The sequence below is a fragment of the Kogia breviceps genome, chromosome 2 (assembly GCF_026419965.1).
Source record: "Kogia breviceps isolate mKogBre1 chromosome 2, mKogBre1 haplotype 1, whole genome shotgun sequence".
Classification (NCBI taxonomy): Eukaryota; Metazoa; Chordata; class Mammalia; order Artiodactyla; family Physeteridae; genus Kogia; species Kogia breviceps.
The window spans coordinates 106867596-106889719 of NC_081311.1; the positions used below are offsets into that span (position 1 = coordinate 106867596).

Consider the following 22124-nt stretch of genomic DNA (forward strand, 5'->3'; position numbering starts at 1 on the left):
CACATAAGAAAACAACGGCTTCAAGATGTTAAGTTACTCCAAGAAAGTATCTTGTAGGCAGACTGTTGTGTGTGATCAGATCCCTCCATTCTGCCCCACCCTGCCTCTCTGCCTTTCCCCAGGGCAGTACTTCTCTCAGGAGCTAACTTATGGGTTAACATTCCATAGGGAATTAAGAAAAAGAAAGAAAGAAAGTGAGGAAGGAACAGAGGAAGGAAGGAAGGAAAGAAAGAAGGTGGGAAGGAAAGAAGGAAATAAAATCTTTCTTTTTACAGTAAAGTAAGATTTCAGTGGTAAATTTCCGGTTCAAGAGAGCATTTCGGTTTACTCTAAAGTGTAACTGATTGAGGCCATTTCACCCCTTCCCCCGACATGTACCCTGGGCAGCTTTATCCAGGAGAAGAGAGGGGGAAAGCACAAGGGTACTGAATGCATGAAGGGGTGGGAGGGCACCAACAAAGGAGAAACTGGGGTCCCTGATGGACAGGTTCCACTGCGTGACCAGCCTACTAAGCCAGGTCCTCCAGTGTCACCTGGGAGGAAGCAGATGGACTTCCAGAGCTAATGTGACAATTTGGAGCTGAAATTCAAGAACAGACCTTCTGCCCAGGTAGAACAAGGCTGGTAAAGAACTGACCAAATCTTAAGTCTACCGGGGCAGAATGCAGGGACGGACATAGAGACACACAAACACGCCTGTGCTGCAGGCCCAGACCTCCCCTCTGAGTCTGCAGGTGAGAGGGAAGCCAGGAAGAGGGACCTGCCAAAACCTGGCCCCCTCAAGACAACGTCCCTGTACCGTGACATGACAGCCAAACCACGGTCACCTGGTCTCATCCAACCACAACAAGCGAGGAGTTGCACAATATTTAGCTTCACTACCTCTACCCATTGTTGCTGACAAGAGCTGTCCATGAGCCCTTTACACTGTGGTCTCTGGCCTCCACGCCCTCCCCCTAACTTCACACTTTGAGAGCCATTGCTCTGGAGCATGGAAATGCTAAACACTGGAAGCACCTCTCCAATCTGACCCCAGGTAACCTTTCCAGCCTCCCTCCCATGACACCGCCTGGCCCACGTTGTGCGTCAGTACCCTCCCCCCCTCCTCCCGGGGAACCTGTATGTCACTCTATCACAGCGTGCCTCACACACGGTAGAGCTCTTCAATTACCCACCCACCCCGGCCTCGCCCTCTCAAGACTGTGCTCCACACAGGCTGCAACTGTCCTTCACTTTTATTTTCTCTGCCCTAGAAAGGCTGGTCATGGTGGGACTCCATGAGGGTTTGACAAATGAATGAATGAAGAGAATGAGATTTTAAAACCTATAGTTACATGAGTCATATATGCCTATGTTCTCAGGCAGAGTCTTTCAAATATTTTTATTCATGATCCCCAAGAAGAAATATATTTCATACTGTGACTCGGTACAAACATTTATATCTTTAATGGAAACAAGAGTTTCATGAAACTAATACTACACAGAAGCCATTCTAATATATTTGTTCTATGCTATGCTATGCTATGCTATGCTATGCTATGCTATGCTATGCTATGCTTTCCTGTCCTATCCTATCCTATCCTATCCTATTTCATTCCATTCCATTCCATTGCATTACTATCTCAGCTTGGGTTTTCCAAGAAGCAGACCCTGAGATACGGATTCAAATGCCAACAGTTTACCCTGGAGGTGATGCCAGGAAACACCAGTAGAGTGGGGAAATGAGACAGGGAAAGCAAGGCAGCCAGTGAAAGTGTAGAATGTGTGCCTCACCTCAGAGTCATCCTGCCGGAGGAGGTGAGGAAACCAGTGTGTGCAGTTTATATACAAATGCCCTCAGTCGTTGATTGAGGGATTTGGGGGTGGAAATTAGCACCACGAATTTCCTGGTACTTCTGATCTTCTAGAAGGGCCTAATCAAAGTTGGCGCCAATGGCAAAAGGGAAAATCCTGTCAAAGAAATGCGACTGCTTTTAGTTGAAGGAGAGCTGGTGTGCACAGAAGCACTACAGAGAAGGAATATGGGTAGGACACCAGCCTTATCTGTTACCCATACTATTTCACGTTTTTAGAACATCTGGGTCATTAACCACTAAACTGATTTCATCATCTACTCACAGATTGCAAACCACAGTTTGAAGCACAGGGTTAATGTTCTAAGATGGTATTTCCTAAAGAGTGCTCCCTAAGGTCTGTACTCCTAGTGGCCTGGAAAGGATTTTAGGTGATACACAAATATTTTTTAATGTGCATCCTTATTTTAAAATTACAACCTGCATTAGGAGAAAAGGTGAAACTAGCATTTCTATGATAAGAGAATTTTCTTCCTGAATGAATACATTTCAGGAAAAACATTGATTTGAATATAAATATTGAATAAGTGATCATGGGTGTGGGGAAAAATGGGAAAGTGTTGCTTGAAAGGATAGAGCTTGGGATACTCTGTCCCAGGGATGCGCCTTTACTGCAGTCCTCTCTGCTTTGACCTTTCAGTCTAACTGTGCTTCCTCTTCCACACAGAGATTCGGTTACGGAGGCTGGGTGCAGCTCCAACACCACGGCAAGGTGAGTTTCTCCCAAAGCACGAGTGTGCCTCAGACCCACAGAGTCTGAAACCTCCCAGCAGGCGGGCCTCTAGGAACCCCCAACTCTTCTGCCCTCCAATCGACTTTATAGTAGGCAAGGGGACAGCACTGAGGTTTCTCAAAATTATTTGCAAAAATGGGGATAACGTCAAAGAACAGCATTTAGGAAGATAAAATTGGAATTGGACAAGCCATTAAGAAATGTCTCTGTCTCCCTATTTTTTTTTTTTTTTCCCTAGAACCAATTTTAGCATTGCTCTGTGTCAAGGAAGCGACCTGGCCCTCTCCACAGTTATGACATTATATTACAGCTGACCAAATAAATGGAACAGTTTAGGTTTGCGCACAGGCTGAGATATTAAACACTGGAGGCAAAAGGGAGAAGAAGCCACTGTTAGAAAGGGTTGAATTTGGTCAGAGAAAAGAGCGAGAGGAAGAAGGCTTGGGGCAAAGCATTCAGCCAGTAACGAAGCCTGAGAGAGAGCTGCAAATCTAGAGCTTCACAGAGGTCAGGCCTGACTTCATCTTCAGAGGCGTCACATGCCCTTGTGGAGTGCACGGGGAACCCCCCTGAGCTCCCAGTGGAGCACAGACATGACTAAGGCAGGTCCTGGAGGACTGGTGGTGTGGGAAGACCACGTGCAGGGGTAACTCAATGCACTGTGATGAGGTGAGGACAGCTTTTGCACCAGGTACTGGAGGATGTAGACTTGGGTACCAAGGACTGGAGAAAGCCTCCTGGAAGAAGTGATGCATCCTGGGTGTGGAAGCAGAGGTGAAGGCTTGCCCAAGGAATAAAGGAAACTAGAAAGCAAAGACAGGGAGCAAAGGCCTGGAGATATCAAACATACGTAAGCCTAGAACTCAAGCATTTGGCTTGGGCTGGTAGCAGCATTTCTCAAAGTGTGGTCTGTGGACCAGCAAGTTCAATTTCACCTGGGGACCTGGGAGACAGGCAAATTCTTGGGCCTCACCTCAGACCTACCAAATCAGGAATGCTGAGGACAGGGCCAGCAATCTGAGTTTTTACCGACACTTATCTGATGCCAGGCCCACCAGTCTAGACACATGGAATACGCTTGTGAACAAGACAGACATACTCCTTGCCCTTGTGGTGCTGAAATTCTAGGGGGAGAGAAACAAACGTGATCACTTCAGAGAATGAAATAAAAAAAAAAACAGTGCTCGAACAGGGAATGACTGGGGAGATGCATCTGGGCTGGCTGGTCGGGGAGCTAGCAAAGACTTGGAGGATGAGAAGGAAAAGCCTGGAAGAGCATCCCTGGCTGAGGGAATACCAGTTGCAAAGCCCACCATATGAGGAGGAGCTGTGTTCAAGGAACAGGAAGGAGGGCAGTTTGGCTGAGATGTGGTGAAAGGGGGAGATGGAAGGAAACCAGGTAGGCAGGGGCCAGATCATGGAGGGACTTGTAGCACGTGCTAAGCAAGCCGGGTTTTATTCTCAATGTAATGCAAATTCTTCGGAGGGTCTTAGCAGCTGAAAAAGGTCACCTTGTCTGATCTGTGGAGGATGGACAGAGGCGGGTAAGAGTTTGGGGCACAAAGTGGTGGGAAGAAGCTGGAGAGGTAGGCAGAAGCCTCATCAGACGGGGCCTTGGAGGATGGGTTTAGGCCTTTGTACTTGATCCTGAAGGCAGTGGGAAATCATTAAAGCAGTTTTTTTTGTTTGTTTTTGGTTTTTTTTTTATTTTAAGTTTATTTGTCAATTTAAAAAACTCACTAGTGGAATAAAGAGCTCAATACAAGTATGCAAAAAGGAAGCCCTGTGAAGTTTTCACCAGGATGAAAGAAGATTAGCTTTGTAGTTCTTACAGTCCTCTTCACAGAAGAATGCAATTTCAGTTTCATTGGTGATTCCAGCGGCTTTCAGGGTGCTGTCTTCTTTTAACAGGAGTCTGTCATCATCTTCCAAACTCAACACAAGTTCATTTGTCTTTGATTTATGTGCTTGATGAACAATCTTTAGTTTATCATATTTATAATTTCAGAATGGTGGTGGAAGGCTGGTCCTCAAAGGAATATCTAACATGGGAAAAGAAATAGCCACCCAAGTCCAGGAAGCGCAGAGAGTCCCACACAGGACAAACCCAGGGAGAAACACGTCAATACACATAGTAATCAAACTTGCTTTAGAAATACTATAAATTCCTTTACAGTTTGGCCCAAATGAACTCCATAATATACTACAGGTCTGAAATTGCGATGCTGAAATGAACGAATGAGGCGAACCGTAATGGTCACATCTTCAGAAGCCATGTGAAGAAATTCTTTTCAATCCAGCAATTTCATTCATAGGCAGGTGTCCTGGGGACTCTCTCACACATGGCACAAGGAGAACTGCTCCCGGCGTCCTCTGCCCATTAAAGAGTTTTTTAAACATCAGAATCTCTGGAGCAGCCCATTTTCACCTTCATCAAAGGCCACCCACTAAGTGCCAATTTAGACACTGGGCTGCACTTCTCCCATGAAAAGTGTCAGTTCCTAGCCTGGGAGCTGATGATCTAAGCTGGCCTCAAGTCTCCCCAAAAGAGAAGACAAGCCGAGTGGAGATGATGATAAGGCTACTAGGAAGCCCCAAGTGCAGGGATGGGCAGCCTGTAATATTTTTTTTTTTTTTTTTACTCCCTGTCCCAGGCTGCAGTTTGTAACCTTGACACTGGATTTGAATGGCCTTCATTTCATCTTGTTTCTGTGTCAAAGAGACTGCAAAAACTTAACAGCAAATCTCATAAAAAAAAAAAAAAAAAAACAGAACAAACAAAAAGAAATCCAAGAATGAAAATATTTCCAGTCAAATCTATTACCTGATATTTCCAGCAAAACTGGATATAACAGTAGTCTTATTAAAAAAAAGCCAGTGACACTTTCCTTTCCTCTGTTTCAAAAACAAAACAAAGCAAACCAAAACAGAACCAAATTGGTTTTTACCTAATTACAGTGGTCAGAGATCACAGTCACTGGAAAACAACACGCAAATATATACAAATATGCAAATTCAGCTAAGAGCAATGAGAAAATCTAGCACTTTGGGGTTGAAATTTCTTTTCATTCTCCTGTATCCCTTTGGTGAACAAATCTTTTCTGTCCCCCATGAATGATTTACCTCAGAGATTCCTGTTTTCTGAAAGGTCTTTCCAATACACTTCTCTGGTCTGCCCTATTTGTTTCTCTTCTTAACCTTTGGTTTCTCGATGCTTTTGGAATGAACCAAGGGGTATTTGTCTGCCATGGTAAAGCCTTGTTCAGAACTGAAAAACAACATTTGTCCTTGGGTTGAGTATTTATAATTTGGTTGAAGATTCATAGAAGTATGTAAGGCCTCCTCTCAGGAGCCTCATGGGGTGGCAGCAGAATTGAGTGCTGATGGCAGGAACACCCAACAGCGTTCAAAGGAGGCCAGACACAGGACCTAGTTCAAATTCATGGGTCAGCAGCATCTAGAAACATGGACTGAGTGTTCTTCAGGCCCTTGAAATACAAAGACACACACACGCCATTTCCATCACACTTAGCATTTTCAGACACACTATTCTGTGTGATCTTCAATCATCATGTTCCTGCTCTAAAAAATGATTTCCCTCTCACTGCGGAGCCAGGAAGACACTCAAATGAATAAAGAACATACAGATAGTGACAATTTTGTGCTGAGCAAAAGAGAAAACAAATAGTAAGGGAATTCAAGGGGGTGGGAAGGCCAAGGCAGGGGGCAGTTCTCATGAAGATAAAGAATCATAGTCCTGTAGGGCTAGGGAGCATCTAGTCCAGTGTTTGAAAATATGGGCTGCAACCCAACAGTGAGTCATAATATCAATTCAGTGGGTTAGGACAGCTTTAAAAATAAAACAGATTACAAAAGAAAATAGCAGAATGTATTGTTCATGGTAAGAGTAAGTGTTGTTTCATCAAACTTTTGTCTCAGTTTGTATCTGTATAAATCTTGGGATGGCCAAAAAGTTCATTCGCCTTCTGTAACATCTTACCTGAACGAACTTCTTGGCCAACCCCAATAGATATATACAGATGTAGTGGGTCACAATGGAAAATATATTTTTTAATGTGGGGTCGCAGCCAAAATCGATTGAAAGCCATTCATCTAGTCCAATATCCTCATTTCATGTTTTTATTTTTAAGCTTAACTTTCCATTACATATGTAGAATCTGAATAAATTCTCCTTTTATTTTTCTCTTTTTACGTGCATTTATTATATGAATTAACTACATGAACTGAGAAAGAGTCCCATTTGCAATGCAAATATAACATTCATACAAAAAAGGACAAAATCAAATGAAACCTTTCTTGATTTAATGTACTTTAAAAAGATAAGGCTGTCAAATAAATTCTCCTTTTTAAATTTAAGCTATTGAAGATAAAGCTACAGTTCCCTTGGATCAGCCCTCCCCATCCTCAAAAGTAATTCCTATTAACAGTTTGGTGGCTATCTTTCCAGACCTTTTCCTATGATTTTACTTATACATACATGCACCTATTAAAAAGGACATAGTATAATTTAATATGTTTATGTACATATTTTTTAGCTAAGTCAATCAGGTTCCAAACAGAAAACAAACAGCATACTTGGAATATTCTGAAAAGAGTTAATAAAGAGCCTACTTATAAAGGTGTAGGCGTGGAATGAAGCTGTGGAGGTAGGCAGGGGTTGGATGATGAAGGGTAAGTGGCGGAGGTAGCGAGATCTGATTTAGGGTTTTAAGAGTTTACTTGGCTGCTCTGTGGAGACTGGGTTGGAGGGGAGCAAGAGTGAAAGCAGCAAGAGATGAGGTTGGAGGCTGGAGGCTGGAGCAGTCAGTCATTCAGGTGAGAGAGTATGGGGCTTGGGACCAGAGCTGGAGCAGTGGAGATGGAGAGAAGTGGACCCTTGCAGCGTCCATTCTGGAGACAGAATTAACGGCATTGGGAAATGGATGGGATGCTGACATGTCAAGCCGAGGGAAGTGAGAACATGATGTAGTCTCAAAGGGATGAGAAAGATAATGCTGATATCAAAGGACAGAAGCAGTCACACCGGGAAGACAAGCAGATCTGGGGGAGAGAGCAGTAGGCTGAGTGAATAGAGCTTGAGGTGGTTGTAATAGAGCCTCCGTGGAGCTGTCCCTTCAGAGCCTCGTCACGTGGGACAGAGGCTGCTTCCTGGTGACAGTGTCTGGGCCATTTCTGCCACCTTTGTCCCTCAAGCCCAACCAGCCTGGCAGCTTGCATGGTCTAGAGGGAGAGTCTGAGTGGGGACTGGGGGAAGGGGGAGGAGAATGGAATCTGATATGAAATACTGAATTTTAAAATATATTTTTTCTTTTTTCCCCCTGTGCTAGTTTTTTCCTTGTTGTCTGTCTATTCTGTGTGTAATAGTTTGCATCTACTAACCCCAAACTCCAAGTCTATCCCTCCCCCACCTCCCCTCCCCCTTGGAAACCACAAGTTTGATCTCTATGTCTGTGAGTCTGTTTCTGTTTTGTAGATAGGTTCATTTGTGTCATATTTTAGATTCCACATATAAGTGGTATCATATGGTATTTGTCTTTCTCTGCCTGACTTACTTCACTTAGTATGACAATCTCCAGTTTCATCCGTGTTGCTGCAAATGGCATTATTTCATTCTTTTTTATGGCTGAGTAGTATTCCTTTGTATATATATATACTGCATCTTATTTATCCATTCATCTGTCAATGAACATTTAGGTTGTTTCCATGTCTCGGCTATTGTGAATAGGGCTGCTATGAATATAGGGGTGCATGTATCTTTTTGAATCACAGTTTTGTCCGGATATATGCCCAGGAGTGGGACTGCTGTATCATATGGTTAATTCCATAAAATACATTTTTAATGATACACAATACCAGACATTTGAAATACCAGCCATATTTGAACTCATTTGCAGATAGTATTAGAACTAGAACTTAAGAATCAGAAGTGTCAGAAGTGAAGTTCCTTGGGAATCAGACTCTGAGATGGAGATGAGCATGCAGTGGTTTATCAAGAAGTGCTCTTAGAATGGACATCACTGAAAGGGAAAAGAAGGAAGCAGGATAAAACAGAGGGCAATGTTGAGCTGTGATGTAGTCTCAGTGGAGGCCTCAGCTGACCCTACAAAAAGCTCTAAAGCTAACCTCCAGAGTTGTCCCAAGTTGGGGGGTGAGGGCAAAGAAAAGGGGCCTTTACCTCTCCGTGGCAGTCAGTCATTGGAAGTGGGCTTCCCTGGAAATAAAGCAGGACTTTAAGGGTAAGTGATTTACACATAGGATCCAGGTTTCCTGACCTCTGTATTTATCATGACTTCTACTACCCCATGATGTTCTGGCTTAAAAAACATTAGAGGTATATTTGAAATGAGTTATCTGGGTGGCGATGGATGGTTGGAGAATTCTTTAATTAAAATAAAAATAACAAAAAAAAACCCTTGGTTTTCTTTCAAGAGTTTATAAAAAAACAGAGTTTGTTTCTGAGTTGAATAATTTAGAGCACCTTGCTCCAATTACTTGATTATTAGTTAAGTTTAAGAGCTTGGTTGATGTTGGGATCAGTGTTAAAAACGGAACCTAAGCGGCCCCCCAGTCCCTTCCCTAGCAGCAAGTGCTGACTTCTGAGGCCCATTTATATCCCCGCAGGGATCCAGGGTTCCTAAATATCATGTGAGAGGGATCAAGAATTGATTCTCTACAATAACTGTCAGGTCCCAAAATTCTGGTTGAAAAAGCAAAGAGAACTGGGAGCCTCTTGGGGCACAGCTGCCCTGTGGTAATTTTCACTGAGAAAGAGCTCCCCTGACAGTTGCTGTCATTCATTTGCCTTACCATGGATCCAGCATAAAGGGTGTGGAGGGAAAAGTTTAGTAAGTCTGATTCTCCTGCAACATAATTAGGGCAACCCCCCAAAAAGATTGGACTCCTTAGGAAATTATAGTAATTAACATTTGCTTACTAAAGAGACACCAATTACCAAATATCAGCCTGACAGGGTGGAAAATGGCTCCATGAACCTGGATTCTTTTCCCAGTTCTATACCACTAAGCGCTCTATAGCAGCTAAGCTCTATACCACCACATCTCATGGACTCAATGGTAACTGCAAGAGTTGAACTAAAGAAATGATCCATTTCTGCTTTAACATGTTCTGCTTTGTCTGAAACCAAAACTTACTTGTGCACCTCCCAGAGGAACCCAATTTCCTCCCTTGCCATTGACAGTATATGGTAAAATCTGGCCATTGGATGAATCTAGAGACTGTCATACAGAGTGAAGTAAGTCAGAAAGAGAAAAACAAATATCGTATATTAATGCATATATGTGGAACCTAGAAAAATGGTACAGATGAACCGGTTTGCAGGGCAGAAATTGACACGCAGATGTAGAGAACAAATGTATGGACACCAAGGGGGGAAAGGGGCAGGTGGTGGTGGTGGTGTTGTTGTGATGAATTGGGAGATTGGGATTGACATGAATACACTGATGTGTATAAAATAGATAATAAGGAACTGCTGTATAAAATAATAAATTAAATAAAATTTTTTAAAAAACCGAAAACAAAACTGGCCATCATTCATTAAGCAAGCTCTCTGGACTGTACTAAGTTCTTTACAAACATTCTATTATTGAATCTTCTGTATCATTCTGTGTTCTTAGTTGCAAACAGCAGAATCCACTCTAGCTAGTTTAATTAGAGAAGCAGCTCACAGATTTTCTGGGAGGGCCAGAGATCAAGCTCAGAGGCTGTGCTAACAGAAACAATGCCCAATACCTGGTCGGGGACCTGCTCTAGCAAGGCTGTGAGTGCTGCCACTCCTGGTCACAGACAGGAAGCTCATGCTGACGATGCTGAGATTGGAGACCAAAGCACTGCAGCCTCTGCTCCAGCCATGTCTGACACCTCAGGCAACACCCTTATTAAAAGACTCTGGGGCTTCCCTGGTGGCGCAGTGGTTGAGAGTCCGCCTGCTGATGCAGGGGACACGGGTTCGTGCCCCAGTCCGGGAGGATCCCACGTGCCGCGGAGCAGCTGGGCCCGTGAGCCGTGGCCGCTGAGCCTGCGCATCCGGAGCCTGTGCTTCGCAACGGGGAGAGGCCACAACAGTGAGAGGCCCGCGTACCGCAAAAAAAAAAAAAAAAAAAAAAGACTCTGGATTCTGCAGAGTCCCTGCTTCCTCACAGGGCTCACTTCCAAATCAAAGTCACACATGGGGGCTTCTGATTGGCAGAGCCTAGAGCATATGCCAGTGCCCCTGCTACAAGGGGATCTGGGAAAGTGAATTCTGAATTCCCCCTCAGGAAGGGGGAATCATAATGTGAAAATATCTTCACATATAGGAAGTGTTCCAAGGATGCTGGGTGGCTACAAGCATGACAAATAAAATGGTCCACATTTTACAGATAGAAAAAGTGAAGGTTAAACTCAGAAGGGCTGTTAACTTAGCCAGTTATACTGCTAGTAAGTAATTTAATGAGATTTAAGCCCCTATCTATTGAAATGCAGAGACCATGCTCTTCAGCACTCTGCCACACTGGGTATTTTATGGTAATTAAGCTTTCCTAGTAAGAAGCAAAAGAAAAAACTTCTAACTGCCAAATGAAAGTTTGTTTCTCAACTTCTTCTCTTTTACCACCACCACTCTCCACTCCCTTCTCCACCAAATAAAAAGATGTGTCCCTATATTCTATTTGTGCAATCAGTATCAGCACTCTTGCTTGCAAACAAAAGAAACAAAGAATGGTTAGTTTAAGCAGAAAAGGAATTTGTTGAAAGTATTTCAAGCCCCTCAAGAATTACAGAATGCTTAGGGAACCACACTCAAATGTGCAGGTGACTGAAGCCACGGCCAAGGCCATGCCACAGGTACAGCCCAGTTAGGACACTGCCACTGGCACCACTGCCAATGGACATAGCTCATGGCCACTGCTGGAATCAATACTGGCAGCATAAACTCAACTGTTCTTGTCTTTTTGCAACACTTGATTTTGATTCACAACCAAGCATTGATCCGTCAAGTTTGGGACAAGGAGAGCAAGTATTTGGGTTTTAGTAGAGGGAGGCTGGGCCCTACCTCTACCAGTACTCTTGCAGGAGAGTCCTCAATCCAGGAAGGTGGTTCAGGTGCTGTCATTGTCAGCAAAGAACCAGAACTGAGGCAAATCAATCCTGATGTCCTGATCTCAGAGACTCGGCTCTGCCTGGGTGTAGATACCTGTCATAGTTACACAAGTCACTTGCTTAATGACCTATTCCCCAGTCTGTGAGCAATGAAAACATGGATGTGAGGGCTTTCTCATGCTTGGGAGATGTGCACAGGCTGCCGCGCTTAAAGGCCTCCTCCATGAAGGAGATGGAGAAGGTCTAGTCCTTGGATCAGAAGGATAAAGAAGGAGGCTGTAGCAAGACCTGAGTGCAAGCAAAGAGGAAGAGGAGGAGGGCAGAGAACTAAATCAAGCACAACTCAAGGCCTTTGATCACCACATGCTTACACGGCCATCACGCAGGGCCCAAGGGCAATCTTGAGGCTCTGAAGCACCACCAGAGGTCACGTGTCCTTAAGCAGGGGCATGTCGGGAGACAGCCCAGTCTCTAATTAACCATACATCATTAATACTAAGAATAACTAACACTCAACATGTGTCAAATACTCTACTAAGTGCTTTTTAAAGATTATCCCATTTCATGCTCACAAGATCCCTTTAAGGTAAGTCATATTATTATAACTATCTTAAAAATGAGCCAAAACTCAGAAGTTTCTAGACAGAACAGCTAGCGGGACAGAGTCTGAGACTCCACAGATATTTGATGTCACAAAGCAGAAGAAACCATGGAGCCATGGCTAAATGAGATGAGTTTGAACTAATCTGTGCCATCTGCCAAAATGATTTAAAGTAAGTGGTCATTATCGATTCTGACCATGACTCTGTCCCACCCATATTGTTCTCTGGGCCAAAAGCAGTCCAAATCCAATGTATGAGTGCCTTGTATGCTGGGTGGTAAGCTGGAAGCAATACCTCCTCGTGGAGCTGAAGAGGCTGCAATGAAGGCAGGGTACCTGAAAAACCAAGAATATTCTTTCTTCCCAAAAGCAACCACTGACCTGTCACTCCAACTAAGCCTGGTCGAGAGAAGACGGCTGTGCCCCAGTTATGCCAAATCCTCCAGGACATCCAAGGAGTCCAGCATGGATACTTCAAATTTAAATAACAGAGAGAGAAAGATATTCAGATGTTCCAAATACAATATCACTGCAGAGCATAATAATAATAACATCTGAATGAAATAATGTCATTTGCAGCAACATGGATGGACCTAGAGATGATCATACTAAGTGAAGTAAGTCAGAGAGAGAAAGACAAATATCATATGATATCACTTATATGTAGGATTTAAAATATGACAGAAATGAACTTGTCTACAAAACAGAAACAGACACACAGACAGAGAGAACAGACTTGTGGTTGCCGGAGCGGGGGGGGATGATGGATTAGGAGTTTGGGATTAGTAGATGCAAACTATTACAAATAGGATGGATAAACAACAAGGTCCTACTTTGGGAACTATACTCAATATCCTGTGATAAACCATAATGGAAAAGAATATGAAAAGGAATGTATATATAACTGAATCACTTTGCTGTACAGTAGAGATTAACACAACATTGTAAATCAACTATACATCAATAGGGGACTCCCCTGGTGGTCCAGTGGTTAAGACTCTGTGCTTCCAAATGCAATGGGCATAGGTTCAATCCCCGGTCAGGGAACGAAGATCCCACATGCCAAACGGTGCAGCCAAAAAGAACAAACTATATATCAATAAATTTTAAAATAATAATAATAAAATATTAATATCTACAAAAAATAATAATAATAACCTTTGGCTTATGGAACCTCTGCTCAGCCAGCTCAAGTACTCTGTTCTTTGTCTCTGTGGATGGGAATCTGTGCCTTAATTTCTTCCTTTTCTCACAGTCTTTCCAATCTCCATGCTTATGACCTAAGTTTTTGGTGGTAGATTACTAACTTGTCTTTTTTCCTCAACTATATATCCTTAAAGTTTTACATCAGTCAGAGAAAGTATATTGTCCACCTTAGGTGCTACATAAATATTTGTTTTATAAATTGAAAAAAAAACTGAGAAAACTGAGGCTCAGAGATGTTGTTTAACTTGCTCATGGTCACACAGTAAGTGGCAGAATAGGGATTTGAACCTTAGCAGTCTGATGTGAGGGACCTGGATCAGAACTTTTCCCTTTTCTTTAGGGATCAGCAATAGGAGGCCCAATTTAGAGGCTGCTGCCATGCTCCACATAGCCACTTAGTTTGCACCTCCCCACCCCTGCACTCAGTAGTAAAAGGTAGTATACAAGGCAGGCATGATGCCTGGTAGAGGTCGCAGCTCAGAACCAAATTTCATATGTGCTGCTAGACTGATTCACTGCATGGCCTGCCTCCTCTGGCAGGTGTTGACAGCAGCGGGCCCTGCTCTGCTAGACAAATTATTTACTCTCACTATCCATCTATTGCTTCTCTATAAAACAAGAGGGTTGGACTAGATGGTCTATCTCAGAGGTCCTTTCAATTCTAAAATGTTATGAATCTAGAGTCTTCCAGATGCTGGGCCATCCTCTTGGGTCTTGGAGCCAGAGGTTCTGGCAAGGTGACCTACACAATACTCAGTTGTGTAGTCCCAAAAGGCCATGACCATGACCTTGTTCTCTCTGTGTCCAGCCACTGACACCCACAGCACACACCCCTTCAAATCCAAGCCAATATTGAGGCACAAGGACAAAACATTGAGTTCTGTTAAATAAACAGATTTCTACTTCTTCAAGGATTAAGTAAAAAAAACCCTAAAAAGGTTAGGGGAGAACCACATTCCAAAGCATACAAGGAAGTAAGCTTAGGTCACCTTTCGCTGATGTGAGTTTTCTGACTTAGGGAGAAGCAAAGATGCTGAAAGATGGGAAGGTCTTCAGAGTGGTCCAAGAGAACTGCTGGGACCCAGAAGTTCGCCTTAGAGAAATGGACCAAACAGGTACTTCCAATGAGAAACACGACCAATGTTTGCATCTGATGTAAGAGGCATGTCTACCGCTAAAGTCTGTTGAACACTTTAGGTGATTTATGGGATGGCAACTTCTGATCTCCTTTTTTCCTCCAGGCCAGGCTGTTCCAGCTTCACTGGGGGAGGGATGGCACCTTCCACAATGATGTTTTTAGAGTGTGGATTTAAAATTTTTTGAAATAAGGTATACCCTGTTTTAAAGTAGAATGCTGTATTATCCAAAAGATAAAAGTGGTATTTTATTATTTAAAAAAATTTTAAGTTCAATTGCATAGTATTTACTTATTATAGAGCCAATTAAAACAGTAAAAATAAGAGTTCACAGATTAAGGATGCCAAGTGCTTGGTCAGTCAGATTCAGGATCCGATTTCTTTCTGTAGTTTCTTTTGGTGGACAGTACACAGAATGTCCCCACTGACACATAAGGGGTGGAAACAGGAGCAGTTTACAAAAAAGTTAATCATGTAATCTCAGAATACTCTACAATGAAACCAATCCAGAAATTTGAAAGGGGAGAATTAGGAAATTTTTGTTTCCACGCTGAGTCACTAACAATTTCTAAGAACTGCTTGCATTCCTCAACCCATATTTTAAAATCAAACAAATCCCCATAATTTAAAAGAATTATGAAAGCCTATCTAATATATGGTATGATGGGCAGGGGATAAGATAAAATAAAATAAAATAAAACATAATAAAATAGTAAAATAAAAATGTGGCATGACAGCCGCATTGTGCTTTCACTTGTTACTACCTGGTTGACCGTGCCACCAAGGAGAACGTGCTCCAACAAGAGAACCCAGCCTTCTGGACACGTGTGGTGTGGTATCTGCCCAGAGACTGTGATGGGTACTCCCAATGACAACACTGTCAGGCCTAAATTTTGACATCAGTGGTCTAGATTTAATCCAGAAAACAAACAATTCATACACACAAATAAAAGAGTCCTTTAGAACTACCACCTTCCTAACCAAGGACAAATGGATAAGAAGTTCAAAAATACACACGGAGAAGGCAGGAGACATTTTATTGCACGGTCTGCATAAAACAAGTTAATAGATATCACCTCCAAATAAGGAGGTGGTCTCTGGCATGTTAGAATCTGGTATAGCTACTTTAGGCTAGTTATTGCTTTATAGATTTTTAAAAATAATTAAAAGTACATCTAAATTGCATTCAAATTGAACTTTGCGGAAAGCCTGAAGCACTTCTGTAGACCATTCCACAGAATATAGTACATATGCCCCTGTACTAGAATGGGGGTGGTAGGGGCACTGAGAGAGAACAGCTTCTCAGACTGACAGCAAAGACCAAGGTCTTACTCTAAACGTGAAGCACAAGCAGTTCCCACCTCTCAAGGAGAAAACTAGTGGAAAGGAGACTCAGATGACTGGTGTCAGAACCATTGCTCACGACTGCAGTTTAGGTTAAGAGTGTCTCCTTTGGTTTTTGTTGTGTGTTTCATTCCACAGCTATCCTTAAGAGGACAGTCAAGTCTAACCCTTGCTGAGCATTTTTCTTTGTGCCAGGTACTGTTCTCAGCACCTGACATATATTAACTCAATTCCTATAACAACCATCGTAGGTGGCATCTATTATTATGCCCATTTTACAGATGAAGAAACTGAGGAACAGAGGTTAAGCAATTTGTCCAAGATGGCACAACTTATAGGGGGCAAAGACGAGATTTGAACCCAGGCAGTCTGGACCCACGTGCTTAACAAGTGTATCCTACTGCCTCTGCCGAGGTAAGAAAATGATGAAGGCACAGCACAGAAGGTTCCAGAAAGCCATGCCATCTTCACAGGGAGAAAAATATTAATGCAGTCCCTGGTTTACTTCATCACATCTCTATGTGGCAGGCATTGTTGTACCTAGTACCACCTGAGGGGTATTAGGAGGTGAAGTGATTTGCTCGGGATCACACAGCAGTAAATGGCAGAGCTAGAATTGTACCTAGGACTGTCTCTCTCATTCCATCACTTTTCCGAAGCCTCCCTCAGGATGAGAATTGCCTGGGGGTGTTTATTAAAACTTTTTTTCAGGGCCCATCCACCGAGTCACAGTTTCCAAAGGAGGGCCTAGGAATTTGTTTTTACAATGTTCTTTCCCCTCTACCCACCCCTGCCCCTGCCCCTAGCCATTTTACTCAGCAGGTGAGTCTGGGGAACACAGTGCTGTTGCCAAACTGTTAAACACCACTTAAAAAAAAAAAAATCAGCTCTAATTGGGTTAGACTTGTTTTTTTCCCCTCTTGATTCCCAGAAACCAAAGAACATGCATCCAAATCAACCAACACATAAATAATGCAATTCACTGTGTTAATATAAAATATGGTGATAAGTGACGGCCACTGGGGTATACAGAAGGTGCAAGGCTGGACAGCAGCCTCATCCCACCACTTGCAGGCCATGTGATCTAACCTATAAAATTAAATACAGTAATGTAAGAAAAAGCATTTGTGTAAATGTAAAGATTTTACAATTGAATGGCATTTATCTGTTGTATACTAATCACTGAATACAAATCCTATCTGTGACAATGTTTAACAATGCTCTCTAATCAAACGCTGTAGTGTCTAGTCCTCACTAAACAATGATTTATTTATTCATATATTGGGTATGTTAAGGATAGAACATGGACAAACAGGTTTACGTGGTGTTGAAATTCAAGTAGGGCACGGCACAGGATAAACAACCGCAGTCATGACAGACTGTAATAAGTTATCAGAAAAGGAAAGGAACAGAACAATGGGATAGAGAGTGGATGGAGTTGGGGAAGGCCTCTTTGATGATCTGACATTTGAAGGGAGACCTTAGGGTAAAAAGGAGCTTGTCCTGTGATGAGCCATAAGGAGGGCATTCCAGGCAGATGGAACAGCAGTGCAAAGGGTCCTGGGGCAGGAAAGCACTCCAAAGAACAGGCAGGAGGCCTATGAAGCTCAACGTGAGCCCCCAGGAGAGACGGAGCCTTATAGACCGTGTTCAAGTTTGGATTTTACTCTGAATGTGATGAAAAGTGCTTGGAAGTTTTGAGCAAGGGAGTGACTTGATCTAAGTTTTAACCCTTACCTTGGCTTCCAAGTGTAGAACAAACTGTAAGAGGACAAAAGTGGTAGTCGGAGACCAGCTCAGAAGCTTCTGCAGTAGTCCACGTAGGAAATACTGGTGGCTTGGACCAGGCAGTGGCAGGGGATGGGGAGAGGTGAGAACATGAAAGGAACTGCAGTAGAGCTAACAGGACTTGCTGTTGGGTTGGACGTGGGCATGAGGGAAAGAGGAGCCACCACTGCTTTGGCAGCATCTCTCCTGAGAACCCAGCTCCAAGAGTGTGAAGATAAGAGACTCTAGGCATCCTGGATGCTGGATTCTGGAACCACACACAGGGTCTCATTCTGGGCATTCCAGACAGTAGGACTCTACCCATGCTCACTTAGGAGATGAATTAAAGGGGCCAGGAAGGTGCCTGAGAAATACACTGTCATGCATGACCTAAGATGAAAAGCCCTAATAAAATTGATTGGGAAATATCTTGCTTAAATAAAACTTCACAGGAAGGAGGGTTGGAAAAAACCTTTGAAAAATTGTTTTTTAGTTTTTCCTGAATGATCTCACTTCTGTCCAGCCTTTACTCCTCTCCTTAGAACTGACACCGAGGGATGAGGGAAGCCTAGGACAGAGACCCTGCAAGAAGGGGGACAGGGGGCAGCAGCGAGGGAGGGGAGAGAGGAAGGACGGTGGGACGGAGACTTGCTGGGCTCCTCGGCCCTGGGAAATGTAGGAGTGCCGGGCCATTCTTCTCATTAGCTTTGCCTTTGTGTCTGTGTCTAGGAGTGACCGTGCAAGCCCTTTCCACGGTTCCCGTCATGTTTAGCTACTGGGTGAGTGTGAAACCTCAATCCATCTCCTTGGTGGGCGAAGGCTCACTTGCGTCCAGCTCCCTAGCAAGTAGACAAAATGCCTGAAGCCTCGAACATTGCCCACCCAACTCTCCACCCCTTTAGAGATCAGCAGGGGCCCTCAGCTTCTCACACCACACCGTCCCCTCCCAGGCTGGTCTTCATAGTCATGTCTTTGCTCTAGACCTGCATGGTCCAGTATGGTAGCCAATGGCTGCAGGTTACTATGTGACTCAAATTGCATTTCCACTGGACAGCACAGTTCTAGACCCAACCTTAATCTCCATCAGAACTGACCTGTCTGCTGACTCATTCCTACCATGACTGGCTCAGTAATTGACAAGCCAGCTTATTCAAAAGTGATAATGATTTTGAGGCAGTGGAAGTGATGACAATGGCCTAATATGTTGCCTCTCGCATGGAAATATACAATTCAAAACAGGATTCCTAAAGTTGGATGCCTTTCCCCAAGTGATGAAGTCTTGAGTGCTAAAAGTTTCAGGCATGATGGCAAGCCTGTGGAAGCACATTTTTGTACATAATTGGGGGAGCACTAAGTACCCTCTCAACCAAATAAACATTCACACGTGTTATGATTTAATAAGCAATGGAAATACCACCTGCTCACACTTACTTCCTCCACCTGTGCTCATAATTCTAGTATTAGTGATTCAATCCTTATCTGTTCCTAGCATGAGATTCACTACTTAAAATAAAAAAACCCTAAGACCTAGAGATACCTGAATTTACCAGACTGGGTGCTATTCTGATTGGGCAACTGGGATTGCAGGCGAATACCAAATTCTTAGCAGTGGGGTGGGATGATGTTGAAAGATAGCAATAGCGGAGAGGTTACTCTTGAGTGTCACTGCCAACAGGAAGGACAGGGAGAAGGACAGACAGGGACAGGAGAGGTCCATAAGCAGCCCTGCATCCTCTGAGGAGGCGTGACAAGGAGGTGCCCTGAAATCTGGCACTCACCAGGCCCAGCTCCTGGGGTTGGGAGGGGGGATGCCTAGGTGTGCAGCCCTGCCGACTCCTGTCTGCAGTTGGTGGGGTGGCCCACCCTCATTCCATGTCTAGTGTAGGATTCCAGGCCCTTCTGATTACAGCCTCAGTTTTTCTAATTAATCAGCAACGTGCTAGCAGTTTTCTTTGCCTTGGCAATGACTGGCTTCTGGGTCTCCTGTGGCCAAGGCCTAACTCAGGCTGTGCTTCAGCTTTCTGAGGGGTAAAGCCACTGAGAGTGACAAATGACTGAGCCCCGAGGAGGTGTTGATCAGAGTAAATATCTAAAGAAGTAAGTTTTGAACCATGTGCTTTCCCTTGCCTGTCTCCACCAGGCGAAACCTCAGGACACTTTAGAGCTGTGCCAGCTTCTAAACAATGACCTAGCTGCCACCGTTGCGAGCCACCCAAGGAGGTTTGTGGGTCTGGGGACATTGCCCATGCAGGCCCCTGAGCTGGCGGTCAAGGAGTTGGAGCGCTGTGTGAAGGAGCTGGGCTTTCCGGGGGTTCAGATTGGCTCCCACATCAACGAGTGGGACCTGAACGCCCAGGAACTCTTCCCAGTGTACGCGGTGAGTACGTGGCGCTCACTCTCGGAGCGTGGCCGGGCGCTGTGCTGGGTGTCCCGGGGTGGGAGAGATGCCTGATGACATGCTAGATGTAGGGGGAAATGTGGAAAGAGCTCCCCCAAATAAGCGGGCCATCCTACTAGAAGAGGGACAAGTGGAAATGCTTTCCCAGGCCAGCCCTAAGTTAACTCAGTGAAATCTCTCTTCTTTCTAGCCCCCTTGCTCTCCTTTTAAAGTTTCATTTGGAATAAAATAGATAACCAACAAGGACCTACTGTATAGCACAGGGAACTCTGCTCAATATTCTGTAATAACCTAATTGGGAAAAGAATTTGAAAAAGAATAGATACATGTATATGCTCAACTGAATCACTTCGCCGTACACCTGAAACTAACACAACATTGTTAATCAACTGTGCTCCAATATAAATTTAAAAAAAATTTTTTTAAATAAAGAGGTTATGTAAACTGGAAAAAAAAAAGTTTCATTTGGAAGCCAAAATACTACCCTCATCACAGCCACTGTGCAAAAGAATCAGGTTAATGACATACCCCAAAGTATTTGTTTTTGCTTTGGAAAAAAATTCTTATTTTTCAAAATTATGAAATAATTTGGAAGAAACTGTGAAAAATACAAAAAAATTTAAAGAGGAAAGGAAACAGCTATACATAAAATAAATAAGCATCAAGGTTTTACTGTATAGCACAAGGAATTATACCCAATATCTTGTAATAACCTATAGTGGAATATAATCTGCGAAAAACAAACAAACCAAATTACTATGCTGCACACCTGAAACTAACACAATATTATAAATGAACTATACTTTAAATAAATAGGAAAACAAAAAGAACCCATAATTCTGCCACCCAAAGATGAGTAAACACTGTTACTAGTACATTTCATTTATCTTTTTATTTGCATACATCTGCATATTTTATATTTTAATGAAATTGGAATTACACTATACATGTGATTTTTAATAATGTTTTTATTTACTTATTTTTTAAGTTTTTGGATGCATTGGGTCTTTTCTTTCTTTTTCTTTTTTTTTTTTTTTTTGCGTTACACGGGCCCTTAACCATTGTGGCCTCTCCCGTTGCGGAGCACAGGCTCCGGACACACGGGCTCAATGGCCATGGCTCATGGGCCCAGCCGCTCCGCGGCACATGGGATCCTCCCAGACTGGGGCATGAACCCGTGTCCCCTGCATCGGCAGGCAGACTCTCAACCACTGCGCCACCAGGGAAGCCCTGTATTGGGTCTTTGGTGCTGTGTGCAGAGGCTTTTCTCTAGTTGCAGAGAGCAGGGGCTACTCTTCGTTGCGGTGCGTGGGCTTCTCATTGTGGTGGCTTCTCTTGTTGTGGAACACAAGCTCTAGGCACGCAGGCTTCAGTAATTGTGGCACATGGGCTCAGTAGTTGTGGCTCGCGGGCTCTAGAGTGCAGGCTCAGTAGTTGTGGTGCACGGGCTTGGTTGCTCTGCAGCATGTGGGATCTTCCCGGATCAGGGCTCAAACCTGTGTCCCCTGCATTGGCAGGCAGATTCACCACTGTGCCACCAGGGAAGCCCCTATACATGTGATTTTGTATCCTAATTGAGAATTTCCAACCTAAGTGAAAATTCTCTCAATGCATGATTTTAAAATAACTGCATAATATTCCAGTATATGGATATGTTTTATTTAACCAACCCGCAATTAAGATACTTTTTAAGCCAAATATTTTTTAAATGTAGTATAATAAAAATATGCAACAAAAATAATACCATCAAAATGTTAACATTTGATGAAACTAGATGGTAAATATATGGGTGTTCATTTTAGTTGTTTATAACTTTCTATATTTGAAATATTGCATAATGAGATAGATTTTTCAAAAACACAGTGCCATCCATTTCTGAAATATCCAACAGAAGTGTCCACAGTCCCAGGGTCCTCTCTACCTTCTGTTCTTTCTGTACATAAATCTGCTTTCCTTAATTCCAGGATTC

General features: G+C 43.3%; 1 protein-coding gene and 1 long non-coding RNA gene across 4 annotated transcripts in view; one reads left to right on the plus strand and one right to left on the minus strand.

The window, feature by feature from the left end:
- Window positions 1–22124, minus strand: part of LOC131750781 (uncharacterized) — a 127635-nt gene that overhangs the window by 47842 nt on the left and 57669 nt on the right. The gene's annotated exons all lie outside the window — the stretch shown is intronic.
- Window positions 1–22124, plus strand: part of ACMSD (aminocarboxymuconate semialdehyde decarboxylase) — a 63257-nt gene that overhangs the window by 4382 nt on the left and 36751 nt on the right. Inside the window, exons 2-5 of one of the 2 annotated variants that reach the window (XM_059053695.1) lie at window positions 2521–2565; window positions 14529–14625; window positions 18487–18536; window positions 19898–20134. In XM_059053695.1, coding sequence (XP_058909678.1) covers window positions 2521–2565; window positions 14529–14625; window positions 18487–18536; window positions 19898–20134 — 429 coding nt within the window. Of the gene's footprint in view, window positions 1–2520; window positions 2566–14528; window positions 14626–18486; window positions 18537–19897; window positions 20135–22124 lie in introns of those variants that run through there. The other variant, XM_059053696.1, reaches the window with a different exon arrangement.